General features: G+C 46.4%; 1 protein-coding gene across 3 annotated transcripts in view; it reads left to right on the top strand.

Annotated features, from left to right (window-relative positions):
• mcur1 (mitochondrial calcium uniporter regulator 1) overlaps window positions 1-21501 on the top strand; it is a 30500-nt gene extending 8999 nt beyond the window's left edge. For 2 of the 3 annotated variants that reach the window (XM_055654054.1, XM_055654068.1), the window contains exons 3-9: window positions 2937-3040; window positions 6372-6473; window positions 9562-9603; window positions 14817-14888; window positions 17552-17605; window positions 19233-19347; window positions 21084-21501. In XM_055654054.1, the coding sequence (XP_055510029.1) occupies window positions 2937-3040; window positions 6372-6473; window positions 9562-9603; window positions 14817-14888; window positions 17552-17605; window positions 19233-19347; window positions 21084-21139 (545 nt within the window). In that variant the 3' untranslated portion in view covers window positions 21140-21501. The remainder of the gene's footprint in view (window positions 1-2936; window positions 3041-6371; window positions 6474-9561; window positions 9604-14816; window positions 14889-17551; window positions 17606-19232; window positions 19348-21083) is intronic. The other variant, XM_055654059.1, reaches the window with a different exon arrangement.
• Window positions 21502-22284: the final 783 nt, after the last annotated feature.

Below are 22284 nucleotides of genomic sequence, written 5' to 3'. Positions count from 1 at the left end.
GTGCTCTAATTTTGCACACTAATCTCTTGTGTGGGACCATGTCACAGGCTTTTGTTGCACGCTAACCAGTCAGCGGAAAGACTGCATGATTGCATTTGAGCCAACCAGAGTGTACAGATACAGAACAAAAGGGAATAACGTGAATAACATTTTGTGTAAGAGAAAGCCAGTAAAGTACGATTTAAGATAGTCCGAGGGTCTCCAATGAATTAAATAGTAGTTCAAGACTGCTCTCTGGTTGTGGTAGGATGATTCAGTTGCCTGATAACAGCTGGGAAGAAACTGTCCCTGAATCTGGAGGTGTGCGTTTTCACACTTCTGTACCTCTTGCCCGATGGGAAAGGGGAGAAGAGGGAGTGGCCAGAGTGCGACTGGTCCTTGATGATGCTGCTGGCCTTGCCGAGGCAGCGTGAGGTGTAGATGGAGTCAATGGAAGGGAGGTTGGTTTGTGTGGCGGTCTGTGCTGCGTCCACAATTCTCTGCAATTTCTTGCGGTCTTGGATGGAGCTGTTCCCAAACCAAAGCTGCGAAGCATCCCGATAAAATGTTTTCTACGGCGCATCTGTAGAAGTTGGTGAGAGTTGTCGGGGACATGCCAAACTTCTTGACCCTTCTAAGGAAGTAGAGGGGGGCACAATTACAGCATTTAATAGACACTGAGACAGGTACAGAGATACAAAAGGTTTGGAGGGACATGGGACCAGCCCAGTTAACTGCTTAACTGAGCTGGTTAAATGCTTAACCAGCTCAGTAAAGCATTTGTCAGCATGGATGAGTAGAGCTAAAGAACTCGTCTCCATGCTCTATCACTGGGTGACTCTGTCATTCTTCCCTAAAGGCCCCTTCAGCACAAGATTATTAATTAACATTTGGACATTGGACTATACTAAATCAGAAATTGCGTGTTCCCTGGTTGGTGCTTCTGCATAGTGGCCTAGAAATCTATCTTGAATAGAGTCATACAGCGTGGAAACAGGCCCAACTTGCCCACACTGACCAACATGATGGAGCTCTAGGGGTTAGCGGAATCAAGGGGTATGGGGAGAAGGCGGGCACGGGTTACTGATTGTGGATGATCAGCCATGATCACAATAAATGACTGTGCTGGCTCAAAGGGCCGAATGGCCTCCTCCTGCACCTATTGTCTATGATTTCTATCTATGCTCGTCCCACCTACCTGTGTTTGGTCCATATCTCTCTAAATCTGTCGTATCCATGCCTTTCTAATTGCTTCTTAAACTTTGCGATAGTACCTACCTCAACTACTTCCTCTGACAGCTCGTTACATGTGCCCACCATCCTTTGTGTAAAAAAAAAAGTTACCTCTCAGGTTCCTATTAATATGAAATTAAATGAATATACACTATTAATTTGTCACTCAATCGGTGCTAATTTGGTTTCAAGATGATTCGGGGCCAGTTTCTTCCCTGCTGTTATTGGGCAATTGAACCATCCTACCAACAACTAGAGAACGGCCCTGAGTTACTATCAACCTCATTTGAAGACCCTCGGACTATCCTTGATCGGTATTTACTGGAATTTATCTTGCACTCAATGTTATTAATGCTATTCCCTTTATCATGTAATCGTACACTGCGGGTGGCTTGATTGTAATCATATGTTGTCTTTCCGCTGACTGGTTAGCACGCAACAAAATCAACTTTTCACTGTACCTCTGTACATGTGTCAATAAACTGAACTCAAAATTCAAGAAGCGGATTAGTATCTCTCACATCCTACCCTCATGATTATCCTATTACCCCTGTTACGATTACACAATTGGACTACATTTGGAGCACTGTGTGTGGTTCTGGTCACTCTGCTGCAGAGAGGATGCCACTTAGCTGGAAAGGGTGAAGAAATGATTCACTAGGATGTTACGAGAACTTGAGAGCTTGAGTTGTAAGGAGAGGCGTGGTGACCTGGGTGACGCGATCGGTGTCAACCAGCATAAGGTCATGTGATAGGGGTAGAATTAGGCCATTCAGCCCATCAAGTCTACTCCGCCATTCAATCATGGCCGATCTATCGTAGACACAAAATGCTGGAATAACTCAGCGGGTTAGGCAGCCTCTACAGAGAGAAGGAATTGGCGACGTTTCAGGTCGAGACCTTTCTTCAGGGTCTCGACCTGAAACGTCGCCAATTCTCTCTCATAGAAACATAGAAAATAGGTGCAGGAGGAGGCCATTCGGCCCTTCGAGCCAGCCCCGCCATTCATTGTGATCATGGCAGATCGTCCCCTATCAATAACCCGTGCCTGCCTTCTCCCCATATAACCATATAAACCATATAATAATTACAGCACGGAAACAGGCCATCTCGGCCCTACAAGTCCGTGCCGAACAAATTTTTTTTTTTCCCCTTAGTCCCACCTGCCTGCACTCATACCATAACCCTCCATTCCCTTTTCATCCATATGCCTATCCAATTTGTTTTTAAATATCCCTTGACTCCACTAGCCCCTAGAGCTTTATCTAACTCTCTCTTAAATCCATCCACTGACTTGGCCCCCACTGTCCTCTCTCCATAAATGCTGCCTCACCTGTTGAGTTACTCCAGCATTTTGTGTCTACCTTCGATTTACCAGCATCTGCCGTTCTTTCTTAAATATGGCTGATCTATCTCTCCCTCCGAACCCCATTCTCCTGCCTACTCCCCATAATCACTGACACCGGTACTAATCAAGAATCTATCTATCTCTGCCTTAGCATCTGCAGTTCCTTCCTACACACTTACGGTCTTGAAGCATAAGTTCAAAACAAGAAGCAAACCAGAGTACTCGTTAACAATATTCATCAATAATTTGGAATACCATTTATCAAAATCGATACAGCTATGTTATCCCCTCCCGGTAAAGTTCCCATAAATTTTACCCAATTACTTTTTGTCCAGCCAACTTTCCTCTTAGTCTTTTGCTGTTGTTTCTCTTTCAGGTTTCAGCACTAATCAATCGGAGGTTGTGGTAGCCACACTGCTGAGAATCATGAATTCCAATATGGAAATCACACACAAAGACATGGCCACCAAAATTCAACAAGTAAGCCAGCAGCTAAAGTTAAACCATCACATTTACCGCAGCTGGGTACGAAACGCTGGAGTAACTCAACGAGTCAGACAGCATCTCTGGAGAAAAGAGATGGGTGACATTTCCGGTCGTGACCTTTCTTCAGACTGAAGAAGGGTCTCGACCCCAAACGTCAGCTATTCATTTTCTCCAGAGATGCTGTCTGTCCTGCTGAGTTACGCCAACATTTTGTGTCTATCTGCAGTTCCTGCCTACACATTTACCACAGCTATTGGAAATTGTACAAAAACAGAAAACACTGGGTCAGTGAACAATAGTTTAAAAAATGCATATCAATTTAACTGCCTTGTTTTTCCGTTGGATGCTGACTTGTCAGCTGAGCATCTGTGGTATTTTCCATTTTGTGCTTGCCCCAGCGATATGGTTAGTTGAGAATTGTTCATGTTCATAAATTATAGGAGCAGAATTTGGCCATTGTGCCCGTCAAGTCTACTCCGCCATTTAATCATTGCTGATCTATTTCTCCCATTCAACTGCATTCTCCTGCTTTCTCCCCATATGCCTTGACACTTTACTAATCAAGAAATAATCAATCTCCGCCTTAAGAATATCCATTGATGGCCTCCACAGCCTTCTGTGGCAATGAATTCCACAGATTCTCCAGTCTTCCCTCCCATTCCCAACCTGACTATTCTGTCCTGGGCCTCCTCCATTGTCAGAGTGAGGCCCAGCACATTGAGGAGCAGCACATCATATTTCACTTGAGCAGCTTACAACCCAGCAGTATGAACATTGACTTCTCTAACTTCAAATAGCCCTTGCTTTCCCTCTCTCTCTCCATCCCCACCCCCTCCCAGATCTCCCACCAGTCTTACTGTATCCAACTACATTCTATCTCTGTCCCGCCCACTCCCTTGACATCAGTCTGAAGAAGGGTCTCGACCCAAAACGTCAACCATTCCTCCTCTCCAGAGATGCTGCCTGTCCCGCTGAGTTACTCCAGCATTTTGTGTCCACTTGTATTTATGTCAAAAGGTGGTGGGTGTATGGAACAAGCTGCCGGCGGAGGTAGTTGAGGCAGGGACTATTGCGATTGCTGGTCAGTGCTGACGCAGTGGCCCTGTTTCTGTGCTGTATCTCTAAACTTAACTAGTACTGATGATCATATGCAGGTTAACGGCATCTTTGGATTACTTTAAACTGACATCTGTATATTAGCTCTGGCCACTCTACCTTTTAAAAAATAATCACCGTTAGTTTCATGAGGCTTTGATTTTTTTTTTTAAATTCTTTGTGAACTGAGCAGTTTAAATAAACTGCACATGCAGTTACTGTGGGTGGAAACCAGGCCCTTCAGCCCACCGATGCCATGCGGACCAGACTAGTTCTACGTTATCCCACTTTTACATCAACGTACTACACACTCTGGACAATTCACAGAAGCCAGTTCACCAACAAACCCGCACATCTTTGGGAGTCAGGAGGAAACAAGAGCACCCGGAGGAAACCGCAGTCACCGGGAGAACGTGCAAACTCCACGGAGACAGCACCTGAGATTGCTATCAAATCTGGGTGTATCTGGTGCTGTGAGGCAGCAGTTCTATCAGCTACGCCACTGTGTCATCCCACATTTCTGCACAGACACATTTCAACTTAATAAACATTGCATATTGACTTTGTTTAATTTTCTAAAACAGTACAATGCAAGTTCAGCATCTCTCAATGACTATTTGAAGGATTATTCGTCGATGTTTATTATAGTGTTCCATACCAGGACATCCGCGATATCCTCATTCTTTAGGGAACTGGGATTCCTCTCTTTTATCATTGATGAGGCCCTCACTCTCATCCCATCTTCCCATCTCCATCCCTTGCTGCCTTCCGCAGAGAACGTTCCTTCCACAACTCCCTGGTCAAGTCGCGCCTTCTCACTCAAACCACCCCCTCCCCAGGTATCTTCCCCTGCAACCACAGTAGATGCAACACCCGCCCCCATACCTCCTCCCTCGACTCTGTCCAGGGACCCCGACAGTCCTTTCAGGTTAGGCAGAGGTTCACTTGCACCTCCTCCAACCTCATCTACTGTTTCCGTTGTTCCAGGTTTGGACACTTATACATCGGCGAGACCAAATGTAGACTGGGCGATCGTTTCGTTGAACACCTTTGCTCAGTCCGCGTGGGCCTACCTGATCTCCCAGTTGCCAAACACTTTAACTCCCCCTCCCATTCCCACACTGACCTTTCTGTCCTGGGCCTCTATTGTCAGAGTGAAGCCAAAATGCAAATTGGGGCAACAGCACCTCGTATTTCGCTTGGGCAGCTTACAACCCAGTGGTATGAATTTTGATCTCTCTAACTCCAAGTAACCACAGCATCCCCCTCTCTCTCTTTGTCTCTCCCCCACCCTAGTCCTTGTACTAGTTTCACTATTGTCTTGGTGAGTCTCATTGTCTGTAACTTGGTTTCATCTAGCGCACAGCGAACAGTTGCCTGCTTCTTTTATCACTGTAACATTTTTTGCATTTCTTTCACTCATTTGTTCTATATCTCTCTATATTACCATCTATGTCCCTTGTTTCCCTTTCCCATGACTACAGTCTGAAGAAGGGTCTCAACCTAAAACATCCTTAAGGGGTTGGACAGGCTAGATGCAGGAAGATTGTTCCCGATGTTAGGGAAGTCCAGGACAAGGGGTCACAGCTTAAGGATAAGGGGGAAATCCTTTAAAACCGAGATGAGAAGAACTTTTTTCAAACAGAGAGTGGTGAATCTCTGGAACTCTCTGCCACAGAGGGTAGTTGAGGCCAGTTCATTGGCTATATTTAAGAGGGAGTTAGATGTGGCCATTGTGGCTAAGGGGATCAGAGGGTATGGCGAGAAGGCAGGTACGGGATACTGAGTTGGATGATCAGCCATGATCATATTGAATGGCCTACTCCTGCACCTAATTTCTATGTTTCTATCACCTATTCCTTTTCTCCAGAGATGCTGTCTGACTCACTGAATTACTCCAGCTTTTTGCTTTGCTTTATGGTTAATCAGTTTAAATGGACCACCTGTACTCCAGTCATAGGGTGGTGGGTGTATGGAACGAGCTGCCAGAGGAGGTAGTTGAAGCGGGGACAATCGCAACGTTTAAGAAACAGATAGAGAGGTATATGGATGGGACAGGTTTAGAGGGATATGGGCCAAATGCAGGCAGGTGGGACTAGTGCAGATGGGGCATGTTGGTCGGTGTTGGCAAGTTGGGCCGATGGGCCTGTTTCCACGCTGTATGAATCTATTTGCATTGAAATTATGAGATGTCGTGCATTAAATATTTCTGTTGTGATTTTAATTTCAGGAGATGATGCTTCAACATATTATGTCACACATAGCAGCTGTGAAGAAAGACATGATTATATTAGAAAAGAGTGAGTTTTCAGCATTACGAGCAGCAAATGAGGTGAGCCTGTGTCCGTTTGAAACTGAATTCCCATATCAGTAAAGTCCAGGACACTGGGATCTCAGCGGTGGAAAATAACCACCATTGTGGATATTATCTGAATGGTGTCAAGTTGGGAAAGGGGGAAGTACTACGAGATCTGGGGGTCCTTCTTCATCAGTTACTGAAAGTAAGCATGCAGGTACAGCAGGCAGTGAAGAAAGCGAATGGCATGCTGGCCTTCATAACAAGAGGAGTTGAGTACAGGAGCAAAGAGGTCCTTCTGCAGTTGTACAGGGTGCTAGTGAGACCACACCTGGAGTATTGTGTGCAGTTTTGGTCTCCAAATTTGTGGAAGGACATTCTTGCTATTGAGGGAGTGGAACGTAGGTTCACGAGGTTAATTCCCGGGATGGTGGGAATGGCAAATGTTGATAGAATGGAGCGACTGGGCTTATATACACTGGAATTTAGAAGGGTGAGAGGGGGTTGTTATTGAAACAAGATTATTAAGGGATTGGCCAGGCTATGGGCAGGAAACATGTTCCCAATGTTGGGGGAGTCCAGACCCAGGGGCCACAGTTTAAGAATAAGAGGTGGGCCATTTAGAACGGAGATGAGGAAAAACATTTTCACCCAGAGAGTTGTGAATCTGTGGAATTCTCTGCCTCAGAAGGCAGTGGAGGCCAATTCTCTGGATGCTTTCAAGAGAGAGTTAGATATAGCTCTTAAAGATAGCGGAGGCGGGGGATATGGGGAGAAAGCAGGAACGGGGTACTGATTGTGGATGATCAGCCATGATCACAGTGAATGGCGGTGCTGGTTCGAAGGGCCAAATGGCCTGCTCTTGTTCCCATTGTCTATTATCACCGCGTGGCAAAGTTGTGCAGCGGTAGAGTTGTTGCCTTACAGTGCCAGAGACACAGATTTACTCCTGACTAGGTGTGCTGTCTTCACAGAGTTACGCCCTCTAGTGTTGGGCATTTCCACCCCGTGAGAACGATTCTGATCCTCCACCTTATCTAATAATTGTATACACTTCTATCAAATCTCCCCTTAATCTATTTGTCTCAAATCGATGCAGTTTGTTTCTTCATGAAAATTAGATTTTTTCTTTAGACTTTAGAGATACAGGGAAGTGACAGGCCCTTCTCTCCGAGTCCGCACCAACCAGCGATCAACCCGTATCTCTTAACGTCTAAAAATCAAATGTTCATAAAGAAACAAAGATTAGCCCACACGGTCACAGGGAGAACGTACAAACAACACCTGAGGTCAGGATAAAACCCGGGTCTCTGGCGCTTTAAGACAGCAACTCTACTGCTGCACCACCATGCCGCCCAAAAGGCGATTTAACCAGGTTAAGAATGAAAAAAGTATTTTGGTGGAGGTTTTTTTAATTTAAAGCCTAAGATTTATGGTTTAGGTTATTATTGCCACAGTATACCGAGATGCAATGAAAAACTTTGTTTTGCATGCTATTCAAACAAATCTGATGCTGTAATTGTAATTTGTAATTGTAATTAATTTTATTAGCCAAGTATGTAAACATACAAGAATTTGATTTGCCAACAGTCTTACAAAAAAAAGCAACGAGATACATACATAAAAATTAACATAAACTTAAACAGCTACCACAACGACGTGGGAATCCCCGGGGTTTTCCGGAGACCTTGCTTTCCCCGCTGTGATGGAAGGCAATATAACTTGTACCTTCTTTCCTCCTTTTCCCCCGCGGTCGGAGCAATCGAACCTCCGCAGTTGGCGTAATACATACAATAGACAATAGGTGCAGGAGCAGGCCATTCGGCCCTTCAAGCCAGCACCGCCATTCAATGTGATCATGGCTGATCATCCCTGGTGGTCATTCTGTGAAACAACACACTGGGTCTGCAATAGATTCGGTCTGCTATAAGTGAAATACGTTACGAAGAGATCTGTTATAGTGAGGGTTTACTGTACTTCTGAAGCTTGTCTTTAAAGGCAATTTATTATTGATTCAGACTGCAGTTTCTGTTTGTCAAACTCAACCGACCATGTGCTAGTGAATTCTACTCATGAATCGGGTCATATGCAGGCTCATGAGATTCGTGTTTTAAAATGTCACAAAGCGCTGGACTCACTCGGCGAGTCTGGCAGCGCCTCTGGAGACCATGGATGTGTGATGTTTCAGACCGGGACCCTTTCTCAGGCTGATTGTAGGCAGGGGAGGGGAAGAAAGGTCAAAGAGAGAAGGGGCAGGGCAAAGTGTGATGGGTATTAAGTCAACACAGGCGCGGTTTTTTAATGATTCAACAAAGGCCAGATTTGAGGGGGAGGGGGGGAGGAGGAGGTGTGAGACAAAAGGATTGAACACGAGTGGATTGTGAAGCCAGGGGAAGGAATGTAGGTGGCAGACAGAATGGGTACGTCTAGGTGGGTCACAAAAGATGGGGGGCGGAGGGAGAAAGGGGAGGGGGAGGTGTTGTTGTTAGAGGCCTATCTTGGGCATCATATACAGGACAGCCTGTTCCTGTGCTGTAGCTTTCTGTTCCACGATTTAAACAATTTATACATTAGTTTTGTAATTTCCTATCACTTTGATCGATGAGTCCAAACTATCCAGATAGACAATAGGTGCAGGAGTAGGCCATTCGGTCCTTCGAGCCAGCATCGCCATTCAATGTGATCATGGCTGATCATCCACAATCAGTACCCCGTTCCTGCCTTCTCCCTATATCCCCTGACTCTGCTATTTTTAAGAGCTCTCTCTTGAAAGCATCCAGATAACCTGCCTCCCACCGCCCTCTGAGGCAGAGAATTCCACAGACTCGCCACTCTCTGTGAGAAAAAGTGTTTCCTCGTGTCCGTTCTAAATGGGTTACTCCTTATTCTTAAACTGTGGCCCCTGGTTCTGGACTCCCCCAACATCGGGAACATGTTTCCTGCCTCTAGCGTGTCCAAGCCCTTAATCTTATATGTTTCAATATATACATAATAAGTACAGTCATACATTAGTACAGTCAAGTCAAAACTCGGGTAGCTGAATGGTGACGTTTTGGGAACTGTGTAAAATCAGGGCTGTGACTGGATTTCACTACATTAAAAAAAAATCTGACTTCTTTTTCAGAAACTGAAGATTGAATTGAATCAATTAAAGAAACAGTTAGCCGTAAGTCCTTTTTGAGTGCATTGCAAAGATACTGATCACTGAGACTGAAACTTTTATGTGCTAACTGCAGTTTTTTAAAGAGTAATGGGTTTTAAATGTATTTCTATATTTCAGTCATTGTAGAGGAAACCAGTACGTTAAATATTTCTGAAGGAAGATGATTAGAGAACTTAGCAAATGCATCTTCTCTGTGTTCCCCTCTCCACGATCCCACACTCTTTACATCTGAGTGAGTTTGGTAACAGCCTCCGTCAGTCTTTATTTCACATCTCACATTCATATTTTACATGGGCGGCGCAACGATAGAGTTTGTGTAAGGAAGAACTGCAGGTGCTGGTAAAATTGAAGGTAGACACAAAATGCTGGAGTAACTCAGCGGGTGAGGCAGCATTCATGGAGAGAAGGAATTGGCAAAGTTTCAGGTCAAGACCCTTCTTCAGACCAGCAACAACTGTGAGGCAGCAACGGTAGAGTTGCTGCCTCGTAGCACCAGAGACCTGGGTTCGATCCTGACTGTGGGTGCTGTCTGCAAGGAGTTTGTACGTTCTCCCCATGACCACAAGGGCTTTCTCCGGTTTCCTCCCACACTCCACAGATGTGTGGGTTTGTAGATTAATTGGCTTGGTGTAAATTGTCCCCAGCGTGTAGGATAAGGATAGCGGACCAAAGGACCTATTTCCACTCTGTATCTCAAACTAAAACTGTGATAATGTGATGCAGTTACTAAAGTTCAAATGCATCACATTAAATCTTTTTTGTTTTTATTGTACAGTATATACTGCAGAATCATACTCACAAATCATAAGAAAATTGTGCAGATCAACAGGTTATTGAATTTGGCAAACACTTCTTGGTGTGAGAATTTTAAATTTACCATGGGACTCTATTCCTTGGAGCGCAGGAGAACAAGGGGTGACCTTTAGAGGTGTACAATGTCATGAGAGGAATAGATCGGGTAGAAGCAGAAGAGTCTTGCCCAGAGTAGGGGAATCGAGAACCAGAGGACATAGGTTTAAGGTGAAGGGGGAGAGATTTAATCGGAACCTGAGGGGTAACCTTTTCACACAAAAAGTGGTGGGTGTATGAAACGAGCTGCTGGAGGAGGTAGTTGAGGCAGGTAATACGTTTAAGAAACATTTAGACGGGTATATGTATAGGACAGGTTAAGAGGGATATGGGCCAAATGCAGGCAGGCAGGTGGGACTAGTGTAGATGGGCATGTTGGTCGGTGTGGGCAAGTTGGGCCGAATGGCATTTTTCCACTCTGTCTGACTGACTCATTTTGATGTCAGTGAAACCTTTCCCGTTGTATGGCAGAGTATACGAATGTACAATCTATTAACGTGGAGCAAGTTCAGTAGTCCTGACTGTGAAACCACTTTTGATGGTGGAAAGATACAGCGTGGAAAAAGGCCATTCAGCACAACGAGTCCACGCTGACCATCGATCACCCTTACACACTCCCGTTATCCCACTTTCTCATCCCTCTCCACACACCAGGGGTAATGTAGAACAGCCAATTAACCCGCAAACCCACATGCCCTGGGAATGTGGGAGGAAACCAAAACACCCGGAGGAAACCCGCTCGGGCACAGGGAGAACGTGCAAACTCCGCACCGGCTGCACCCGCAGTCGGGATCGAGCCCGGGTCTCTGGCGCCGTGATGCAGCAACTCCACCAGCTGTGTTACCTGCTAACACGTATTTGCAGTTACTTGTTACCTGCTTGATTGTCTCTGAATTCCAAAGCCCTGCAAGTTTCCACAAGACTAACATTTTCAAATGTGACATCAATGGCATGTTGCTCAGGAACCAACAAAAAACAAAAGCTGAATTGTGCAGCATTTGGAAGGTTTGCATTGGTTAAGCAATTTGAGGTTTTGTTTACTCCGATTAAAATGGTGCATTCTTTTAAGTCTCTGCATCACAATTGCAAGCTACTGTTTGAAGAAGTGCTAGTATAGATACAAGATACAAGATACATTTAATTGTCATTTGGACCCCTTGAGGTCCAAACGAAATGCCGTTTCTGCAGCCATACATTACAAACAAATAGACCCCAAGACACAACATAATTTACATAAACATCCATCACATCGCTGTGATGGAAGGCCAAATAAACTTATCTCTCCACTGCACTCTCCCCCCCGATGTCAGAGTCAAAGTCAAAGCCCCCGGCTGGCGATGGCAATTGTCCCGCGGCCATTAAAGCCACGCCGGGTGGTGCGAGGTCGCACACCGGGTCTTGATGTTGGAGCCCCCGGTGTGCGCTCGCAGAGTCCTTTCCAAGCCGCGCGGGGCGGTGATGTCAGGCCCCGCTCCAGGAGCTCTTCAACCCCGCAACTCGGGCGGGGGAAGTCGCCGTTGCGAGAGCCCTGAAAAGCGGTCTCCCTCCAGGGACCCGCGGGCTCCCGGTGCCGCCGTCCGCAGACCTGCAGTTGAAGCCTCCGACTCTCCGGTCGGGCCGCAGCAGCAGCAGCAGCGCTCCTCCACCGCTCCACCCGCTCCGGACTCGGCCAGCTCCGCGACGGTGACGGTGAGTCGTCGGCACCAGTGTCCCCGGTCTCTTCCTGTTGGAGGCCGCTCCTCATTGCAGCCCCAACGATAACGTAGACCCGACGAGAAAAGGTCGGTCGTCCCCGCCAGGGAGAGATTTTAAAAGTTTCCCCCTTCCCACCCCACCCCCCCCCCCCCCCAACACACACACCCCAACAAAAAATAACAAAAACTACATAAAAACATAGACAGAAAATAATAAAACGCGGACGGGCTGCAGAGGCCGCTGCTGACAAGAGTCGCGCCGCCCACCAGAAGACAACCTTGTAAAAATCAGTGGGTTGCATGTTGGGGTGCCACAGTGGTGCAGCGTAGAGTTGCTGCGTTACAGCGCCAGAAGCCTTGGTTCGATCCTGACCACGGGTTCTGTCGGTGTGGAGTCTGCACGTTCTCCCTGTGACTGAGTGGGTTTCATCCGTGTGCTCTGGTTTCGTCCCGAAGGCCCTTTCTGCCGAAGGGCCTTTTTCCATGCTGTATCTTTTAATCCATCAAAAGGGTACGGAGTTTGTACGTTCTCCCCGTGAGCGTGGGGGTTTTCCCCAGGTGCTCTGGTTTCCTCCCGCATTCAAAAGACGTACAGGTCATTTCAAAGACGTACAGGTTTGTAGGTAAATTGACTTTGTTAAGTTATCCCTAGTGTGTAGGATAGTGGTAAAGTACAGGGATGGGTTGACGGCAAGGACTCAGTGGGGCAAAAGTGCCTGTTTCCGCATTGTATCTCTGAAGTAAAAATCTCTAAACTAAACAAATGTAAGTGTACTCCTGGTACTCATCATCATCATCGGCGGTCACTCGAAGCGAGTATGACTGTCCTCTCATGGAGGACGCCTGTGCGTGACTTTGTTTAACGTGGGGAGACTGGTGCACAGACAGCCACCCCACGGTACTTGACAGATCTGGGTCAGGATCCAGTGGCATGGAGTCCAAGATGACCGGAGACCCTTTTCTGCTGCAGCCTTCATCCGCCTTCCCAGCCGTTGTGACGCTCCACTAAGGTCAGCCATCGTCCTCTGCCTGTTCCACCGTTGAGGTCTTGGTTGGATTGCTCTTTGTATGAGACCTCCCTCTCGACCTTACCGCCATGGGTGACCCTACCAGGAGCACAGGTCCAGACGGCATCACTCTCAGGCATTCACAAGCTAATCCACCACGACAAGGTGACAATCCGCGGGAAAGCTCCTGATACTTTCTTAATCTTTATCCTTAACCTTGTCTTTTTCGATTAAATAATTTGAACATTTTAAGCTCATTAGTATAATCTAATTAGTCATTGTTGAAGTTAGTGTGTACAAGGCACTGTGAAACCCATGGAATAGTGAAGACGTAATGGATTGTCATTAGCACATTTATGCTTAGCACGGTCCCCATATACTCATCAAACTTCCAGGATTTTTACCTGTAAAGGTGACATTTAAGTGCTGTTCCACAGCATTTTGGAGATGGGCCAGAGAAGGTTTACGAGAATGATCCCAGGAATGATTGGGTTAACATATGATGAGCGTTTGACGACACTGGGCCTGTACTCGCTGGAGTTTAGAAGGATGAGGGGGAACCTCATTGAAACATACCGAATAGTGAAAGGACTGTATAGCGTAGATGCGATGAGGATGTTTCCACTTGTGGGAGAGTCTAAGGCCAGAGGGCACAGCCTCCAAATAAAGGTTTAGTTTATTCTCATGCGTACTGAAGTACAGCGAAAAGTAAAAGGACGTGCCATTAAAAAGGTGGTGAATCTGAAATTGAAATCACCACAGCCGGCTGCAGAGGCCAGGTTATTGGGTATTTTTAAGGCAGAAATTGACAGTTTCTTGAATAGTACGAGTGCCAGGGCATATGGGGAGAAGGCAGGAGAATGGGATTGAGAGGGAGAGAAAGATCAGCCATGATTGAATGTCAGAGTAGACTCGATGGGCCGAATGGCCCAATTTCACTCCTTATGACATGACATGAACATATTAAGGCTTTATCAAAGGTCTCAAAAAACCAGATTTTTAAACTAAATTGTTAAATTTTGCTTATTTCTGATAGCGTACTCTAACAGCGCATAGGAACAGGAATTGGACATTTAATCCCCTGAATTTGTCTCTACTATTTAGTCAGATTGTGACCTAAGTCCATCTGTCAATCTAGGTTCCATTTTGAATGTTGCGTTTAGGATTCTATGTACGTGTTTAGTTTAGAGAACAGCACGGAAACATGCCCTTCAGCTTACTGGGTCCGCGGCAACCAACGATCCCAGCACACTGACACTCTCTTATGCACACTAGGGACAATTTACATTTATACCAAGCTAATTAACCTACAAACCTATGTATTTAGAGTGTGGAAGGAAACCGAAGATCTCAGAGAAAACCCACGCAGGTCACGGGGAGAACGTATAAACTTCGTATAGACACACCCGTAGAACCCGGGTATCTGGAGCCATAAGGCAGCAACTCTACTGCTGCGCCACCCACTGCATGTGACAAATCCACTGACTTCTCCAAATGTACTGTAGGGGAATTTTTAACATAGCCTTAAAGGGTGTTTTGTTAATGTAATGAATGATTGACAAATACCAGGAATACCATGCAAAATACTTATTGTCCCTTGAACTTCAACAATTTCAAGCAGCATGCTTCCATATTTAGATTAATGTTTCGAAATGCTTCTTTTTAGGATGAAGTTGTCAAAGTTTCATCGAACAACAAACTGGACCTGAATCTGCAAAAAGGTAGAGTCCAAGAAATGGTGAGACATCTTCATAGTTACAGGCACCTTTTTGTTGCTTAATTAATGTGGAATTGAGTCACACAGTGTGGGAACAGGCCCTTCAGCCCAACTTCCCCATACTGACCAACATGTCCCATCTATCTACACCTGCCTGCGTTTGGCCTGTATCCATCTAAACCTGTCCTATCCATGTACTTGTCTAAATGTTTCTTAAATGTTGCAATAGTCCCAGCCTCAACTACCTCCTCTGGTAGCTCGTTTCATACACCGCCACCCTTTCTTTGTGTGGTTTAAAAAAAAGTTACCCCTAATGTTCCTATTAAATCTTCCCCCCCCCCCTCACCTTAAGCCTATGTCCACTGGTTCTCGATTCCCCTACTCTAGGCAAGAGACTCTACCTGATCCATTCCCCTCGTGATTTTGTACACCTCATCCAACTGCGCTCCAACGAATAAAGTCCGGCCTGCTTCTTCTTCTTCTTGCGTATGGCGTGCACAGCCTAAAGTTGTGGGACAACTTGTTCTATTTGATCTTATTTGATTGTGCACGACTGGTTGATTGCATTTGTCGAAACAGGGCGGACCACGTGACGGTTGCAATCTCCTACCCCCCAGCCTGCTCAACCTCTCCCTATAGCTCAGACCCTCGAGTCCTGGCAACGTCCTTGTGAATCTTCTTGACGCCCTTTCCAGCTAGGAGTATCTGATGGAGATGTGCAAGCTATGAATGTGGTCCTAGAGTTCCTCCTGAGTAATTCAGTGCAGAGAGGGAGCCGTTTACAATTAATGTCTGAGCGTGAGGGGGCAGGGTTACTGGGAATGCACCTGATTCTGCGAACACAATTGAAATACAAAATAGGCCAGAACTTATGCTGGAAAATACCATCAAATTTCCAAGAGGAATTCCCAACACTATTGGTGCGGCGCAACGCTCGGGTTGCTTACTTATAGCGCCAGAGACCCAGGTTCGATCCTGACCATGGATGTTGACCGTACGGAGTTTGTACGCGCTCCCCGTGACCATGTGCCCGGTTTCCTCCCACACTCCAAAGACATACTGAACAAAGACACTCTTTACTCAGAGAGTGGTAGCGGTGTGGAATGAGCTTCCAGTGGAAGTGGTGGAGGCAGGTTCGTTGGTATCATTTAAAAATAAATTGGATAGGCATATGGATGAGAAGGGAATGGAGGGTTATGGTATGAGTGCAGGCAGGTGGGACTAAAGGGAAAAAAAGTTGTTCGGCACGGACTTGTAGGGCCGAGATGGCCTGTTTCCGTGCTGTATTGTTATATAGGTTAATTGGCTCCGGTAAAAATTGTAGATTGTCCCTAGTGTGTGTAGGAGTGTTAGTGTATGGGGATCGCTGGTTGGCGCACACTCCGTGGGCTTAAGGGTCTAGTTCTAAAGTAAAATCTGAAGAAGGGTAACAACCGGAAACGTCCCCTATACAGGTCCTCCAGAGATGCTGGCTGACCCCATCCCCCCCCAAGTTTAGTTTAGAGATACAGTGCGGAAACAGGCCCCTTTGGCCCACCGAGTCCGTGCCGACCAGCGATCTCCCACATTAACGCTATCCTACACACACTAGGGACAATTGTTTACATTTACACCAAGCCAATTAACCTACAAACCTGCACGTCTTTGGGGTGTGGGAGGAAACCAAAGCTCCCTGTGAAAACCCATGCAGGTCACGGGGAGAACGTACAAACTCCGTATAGACAGCACCTGTAGCCGGGATTGAACTCGAGTCTCAGGCGCTGCACTTGCTGAAAGGCAGCAACTCTGCACCGCTGCACCACCGTGACTTAGGGTTTTTAACATTTTTAACATTTTAACTACCATGTCTTGTTTTACAACCCGATCTACTCTTCACTACATGTAATAATTCTACATTTTCTAAGTAAGATGATTTTTCACCAGGATTTCTTGAGCAGATATATCTTTATATCCTACAGAAGTTTACAAAATCATGAGAGAAATAGACATGAGAGTTGTTTGCCCATAGTAGGGGAATCGAGAACCAGAGGACATGGGTTTAAGGTGAGGGGGGGGGGGAGATTTAATAGGAACCTGAGGGATAATCTTTTCAGGCAAAGGCTGGTGGGTGTATGGAACGAGCTGCCAGAAGAGGTAGTTGAGGCTGGGACTATCGCAAAATTTGAGAAACATTTAGACAGGTACATGGATAGGACAGGATAAGAGGGATATTGGCCAAACGCAGGCAGGTGGGACTAGTGTAGCTGGGACATGTTGGTCGGTGTGGGCAAGTTGGGCTGAAGGGCCTGTTTCGTGCTGGATGACTCTATGACTATGGTCTCTGTGACAGTCTCTGGATTTGATTGAAAGTAGTATCTGAAGCAACACTACAGTGCAATTGTAGCTGTGAATATTAAGTATAAGGCTATGAAATGTTTAATATCTTTCCAAAATCAAGTACCACAAAATAATTTCAACCCTAGATTATCTAAACGTCATGTCCCCTCACTTGGTGGAAAAGCATTTGCATCCCGTAAGAACATTTTATAGCATTTTCCTTTAATGTATTAATGTGTATTTAGTGCAGCATTTTGGTTAATGCAACAGAACATTACTTCTGATCTTAAGCAGTGCTCCAATATAACCTTATACGCAACTTGTGTTATTTTTAGTATCACTTGTAACGCTTTTGTCTGCCTCTACAGTTAACCGAGCATGAAAAGAGAGTGTTGGAAACCAGATCGGACATTGTGGAATTGGTGAGAATATTGCTTTGAAACTTGTGTTACTCTTCACAAATTTAAATGTCTAGATATTGCCCAACTCTCCCAATCACCCCCCCCCCCTCCCCCCCCCCCACCCACCCTCCCTCACACCTGTATCCACCTATCAGTTTAGTTTTTCTGTTAGTTTAGTTTAGAGATGCACCGTGGAAACAGGCCCTTCAGCCCACCGAGTCCATGCTAACCAGTCATCACCGCACATTAACACTACCCCACACACACACACACACACACACACACACACACACACACACACACACACACACACACACACACACACACACACACACACACACACACACACACACACACAACAATTTTACCAAGCCAGTGAACCTACAAACCTGTACGTCTTTGGTAGACGTGGGAGGAAACCGAAGATCTCAGAGAAAACCCACACAGGTTTAGAGATACAGCGCGGAAACAGGCCCTTCGTCCCAACGGGTCCGCGCCGACCAGCGATCCCAGCACATTAAGTCAAGTCAATTTTATTTCAATAACACAATTAAAAACAACTCTCGTTGACCAAAGTGCTTTACATTGGTGCAGGTACTAACATGCTACAAACAGTGGTACATAGATCAATAATACACACATAAATACATACATACAGCGTTCCCTCAGAGGACGTCAATAAAAGGTTTGAGAGTAGAAATAAGTTTCTAGTCTTAAAAGAGTTGATGGAGGGGGCAGTTCTGATGGGAAGAGGGATGCTGTTCCACAGTCTAGGACCTGCAACCGCAAAAGCGCGGTCGCCCCTGAGCTTATGCCTAGACCGCGGGATGATCAGTAACCCCAAGTCGGCCGATCTGAGGGGCCTGGAGGTGGTGCGGTGGGTAAGCAGATTTTTGATGTTAACATAGAAATTAGATGCAGGAGTAGGCCATTCGGCCCTTCGAGCCTGCACCGCCATTCAATATGATCATGGCTGATCATCCAACTCAGTATCCCGTACCTGCCTTCTCTCCATACCCTCTGATCCCCTTAGCCACAAGGGCCACATCTAACTCCCTCTTAAATATAGCCAATGAACTGGCCTCAACTACCCGCTGTGGCAGAGAGTTCCAGAGATTCACTACTCTCTGTGTGAAAAAAGTTCTCCTCATCTCGGTTTTAAAGGATTTCCCCCTTATCCTTAAGCTGTGACCCCTTGTCCTGGACTTCCCCAACATCGGGAACAATCTTCCTGCATCTAGCCTGTCCAACCCCTTAAGAATTTTGTTAACGCTATCCTGCACCTACTAGGGACAATTTGTACATTTACCAAGCCAATTAACCGACAAACCTGCACGTCTTTGGAGTGTGGGAGGAAAGCGGAAGAACTGAGAAAACCCACGCGTGTCACGGGGGAGAAGGTACCAACTCCGTACAGACAAGCACCTGTGGCCAGCATTGAACCCGGGTCTGTGGCGCTGTGAGGCAGCGACTCTACCGCAGCGCCACCTTGCTGCCCATTGCAATGCTACCGCGCTGCCCACTCTCCCAATCTGTCCAAATCTCCCTCAAGGATCGCTAGACTTATTTGGTGCGAGCTTTTGATCATTTATAAACTGTTTGACGTCGCCGTCGGGAGCTTTGATGTGTGGGCTCGTTCAATTTGCAGAATTCGCTACAAGGGCGGGCTGTCACGCAGGCAAACCAAAAGATCGACACCGAAGTCGCCGGGCTCAAAACTCTGTTGGAATCGCACAAACTCGACACCATTAAATATTTAGCAGGTACGGATCAGGTTTTCAGACCAGCCACTGCACCGGAGTGACACTCGTCATCAGCGTCACTGATATCCAGTGTACTAGCAATGATGATACCTCTTCCTTCTGTAACCTTGCAGGGATGTAATGCTGAGGCTCTATAAGGTGTTGGTCAGGCCACGTTTGGAGTATTGTGAGCAATTTTGCGCCCCATCTCTGAGGAAGGACGTGCTGGCTCTGGAGAGGGTCAATAGACTATAGGTGCAGGAGTAGGCCATTCGGCCCTTCGAGCCAGCTCCGTCATTCAATGTGATCATGGCTGATCATTCCCAATCAGTACCCCGTTCCTGCCTTCTCCCCATATCCCCTGACCCGCTATTTTTAAGAGCCCTATCCAGCTCTCTCTTGAAAGAATCCAGAGAACCTGCCTCCACCGCCCTCTGAGGCAGAGAATTCTACAGACTCACCACTCTCTGTGAGAAAAATTGTTCCCTCGTCACCGTTCTAAATGGCTTACTCCTTATTCTTAAACTGTGGCCCCTGGTTCTGGACTCCCCCAACATCGGGAACATGTTTCCTGCCTCTAGCATGTCCAAGCCCTTAACAATCATATGTTTCAATGAGATACCCTCTCATCCTTCTAAACTCCAGAGTGTATAAGCCCAGCTGCTCCATTCTCTCAACATATGACAGTCCCGCCATCCCGGGAATTAACCTTGTAAACATACGCTGCACTCCCTCAATAGCAAGAATGTCCTTTCTCAAATTTGGGGACCAAAACTGCACACAATACTCCAGGTGTGGTCTCACTAGGGCTCCAGAGGAGGTTTACGAGAATTGATCCCATGAATGAGTGGGTTAACATATGATGAGCGTTTGATGGCACTGGGCCTGTACTCGCTGAAGTTTAGAAGGATGAGGGGGGGATCTCATTCAAAACAAACAGAATAGTGAAAGTGCCTAGAGAGAGTGCATGTGGAGAGGATGTTGGATGTGGAGTGGGAGAGTCTAGGACCAGAGGTCATAGTCTCGGAATTAAAAAGACGGGGGGGGCAATTTAAAGACGGCCAATTAACTTAGACCTGTACGCCCTTGGGATATGGGAGGAAATTGGGCACCCGGAGGAAACTCCCGTAGTCAGGATCGAAGCCAATTAACCTCCAAACCTGTACGTCCTTGGAGTGTGGGAGGAGACCGGAGCCCCCGGAGGAAACCCACGTGGTCGCAGGGAGAACCTACAAACTTACACAGGCAGCTCCCGTGGTCGGGGTCAAACCTGGGTCTCCAGCTGAGGCAGCAGCTCTACCAGTTACAGTTAGTTTAGTCTATTGTCCCGTGTACCGAGGTCCAGTGAAAAGCTTTTAGTTGCGTGCTATCCAGTCAGCGGAAAGACAATATATGATTACAATCGAGCCATTTGCAGTGTACAGATACATGATAAGGGAATAACGTGTAGTGCAAGGTAAAGCCAGCAAAGTCCAATCAAGGGTGGTCCGAGGGTCACCAATGAGGTGGATAGTAGTTCAGGACTGCCCTCTGCTTGCGGTAGGATGGTTCAGTTGCCTGAAACAGCTGCACCATCGCCCCACCCTGAATGAAGAGACTGATTTTTGCAGTGTAAAGTGTTCGACTGACATTGCTTCCCTAGTGATCGATTAGAATTAAGTGCAGCGCGAGAAAACAATTTTTTTAGATAGTTATTAAAAAGTGACATAGTTTTGCTTGTAACATTGGTCTTTATTTCAATGGCTGTTTCCCTGCAGGTTCGGTTTTCACCTGCCTCACCATCGTGCTTGGATTTTATCGCCTCTGGGTATGAAATTGAATTCCACGTTTGATCTTCACTCTATAAGGATCAGCAGGAACATCCTTCTGATTTTTGTGAGCAGGAGGAACAATTTTTTTTTGACGTGTTTTACATGCTGCAAGGAACCAAGAAATTAACCTGTTGATTTAATTTTTTTTAATTGTGAATCCATTCTTTTTAAAGAATATTTCAAGCTTACTTTGCACAAGACATTTGACCACTGTAATGTAAACCGAGGATTGTGCCTGAAAATGGTGTGTTCATTTAAAATGGATTTGCTTGATTTAAACCACAAATGCATGTTCATTTAAAATGTTGTCCAGTTGCACTGATCAATGACAGATGAAATTAAAAAGGTATTCATATTTTCGAAAGTGGTGTCTGCTGTCATGCTACTAGTGTTCCTATTATGCAGTGCCTGTATTAGTCAGCATCTGCAGTTCTTTGTTTCTGCATGTTGCAGGTATGCCACTGATTTTCCCAGCAGCTGGGGGTCTGAGCCCTTTAATCTGGACAAAATCTCTGCCCTCCCCCCCCCCCCCCCCCCCCCCCCCCCCCCCCCCCCCCCCCCCCACCGCCATCGGAAGTCCCCCCCCCGAAAATGTGGGAACTGAGACCGGGCGAAATGGCCATTCTCAACCTCATCTGAAATGCAAGCATCAAACACAAGAGCTGCCAACACCAACAGTTGCAGACTTGCAACATGGAGATAACCTTGAGATCCACAACCACGAAAATCAATGCATCTTGGCGGGTGGCGCAGCGGTAGAGTCGCTGCCTCACAGCGCCAGAGACCCGGGTTCGATCCTGACTACAGGTGCTGTCTGTACTGAGTTCGTAAGTTCTCCCCCTGACCTGCGTGGGTTTTCCCTGGGTGCTCCGGTTTCCTCGCACACTGCAAAGACGTACAGGTTGGTCCTAGTGTGTGTAGGATAGGGTTAGTGTTCGGGATGATCGCTGGTCGGCACGGACTCGGTGAGCCGAAGGGCCTGTTTCCGCGCTGCATCTCTAAAGACCTTTTCTGATATTTATGGTGCACATCATGACTATACTTGAACTGGATGCTGCTAACCAGCTGGGATTAGACTCCTAAGTGATTAATGAATCATCCTATGACTTGTTCACTGCTGGTGGTTATGGTATTGAGAATCAAACAA

The sequence above is a fragment of the Leucoraja erinacea genome, chromosome 2 (genome assembly GCF_028641065.1).
Source record: "Leucoraja erinacea ecotype New England chromosome 2, Leri_hhj_1, whole genome shotgun sequence".
Classification (NCBI taxonomy): domain Eukaryota; kingdom Metazoa; phylum Chordata; class Chondrichthyes; order Rajiformes; family Rajidae; genus Leucoraja; species Leucoraja erinaceus.
This window is presented reverse-complemented; position numbering and strand designations above follow the sequence as displayed.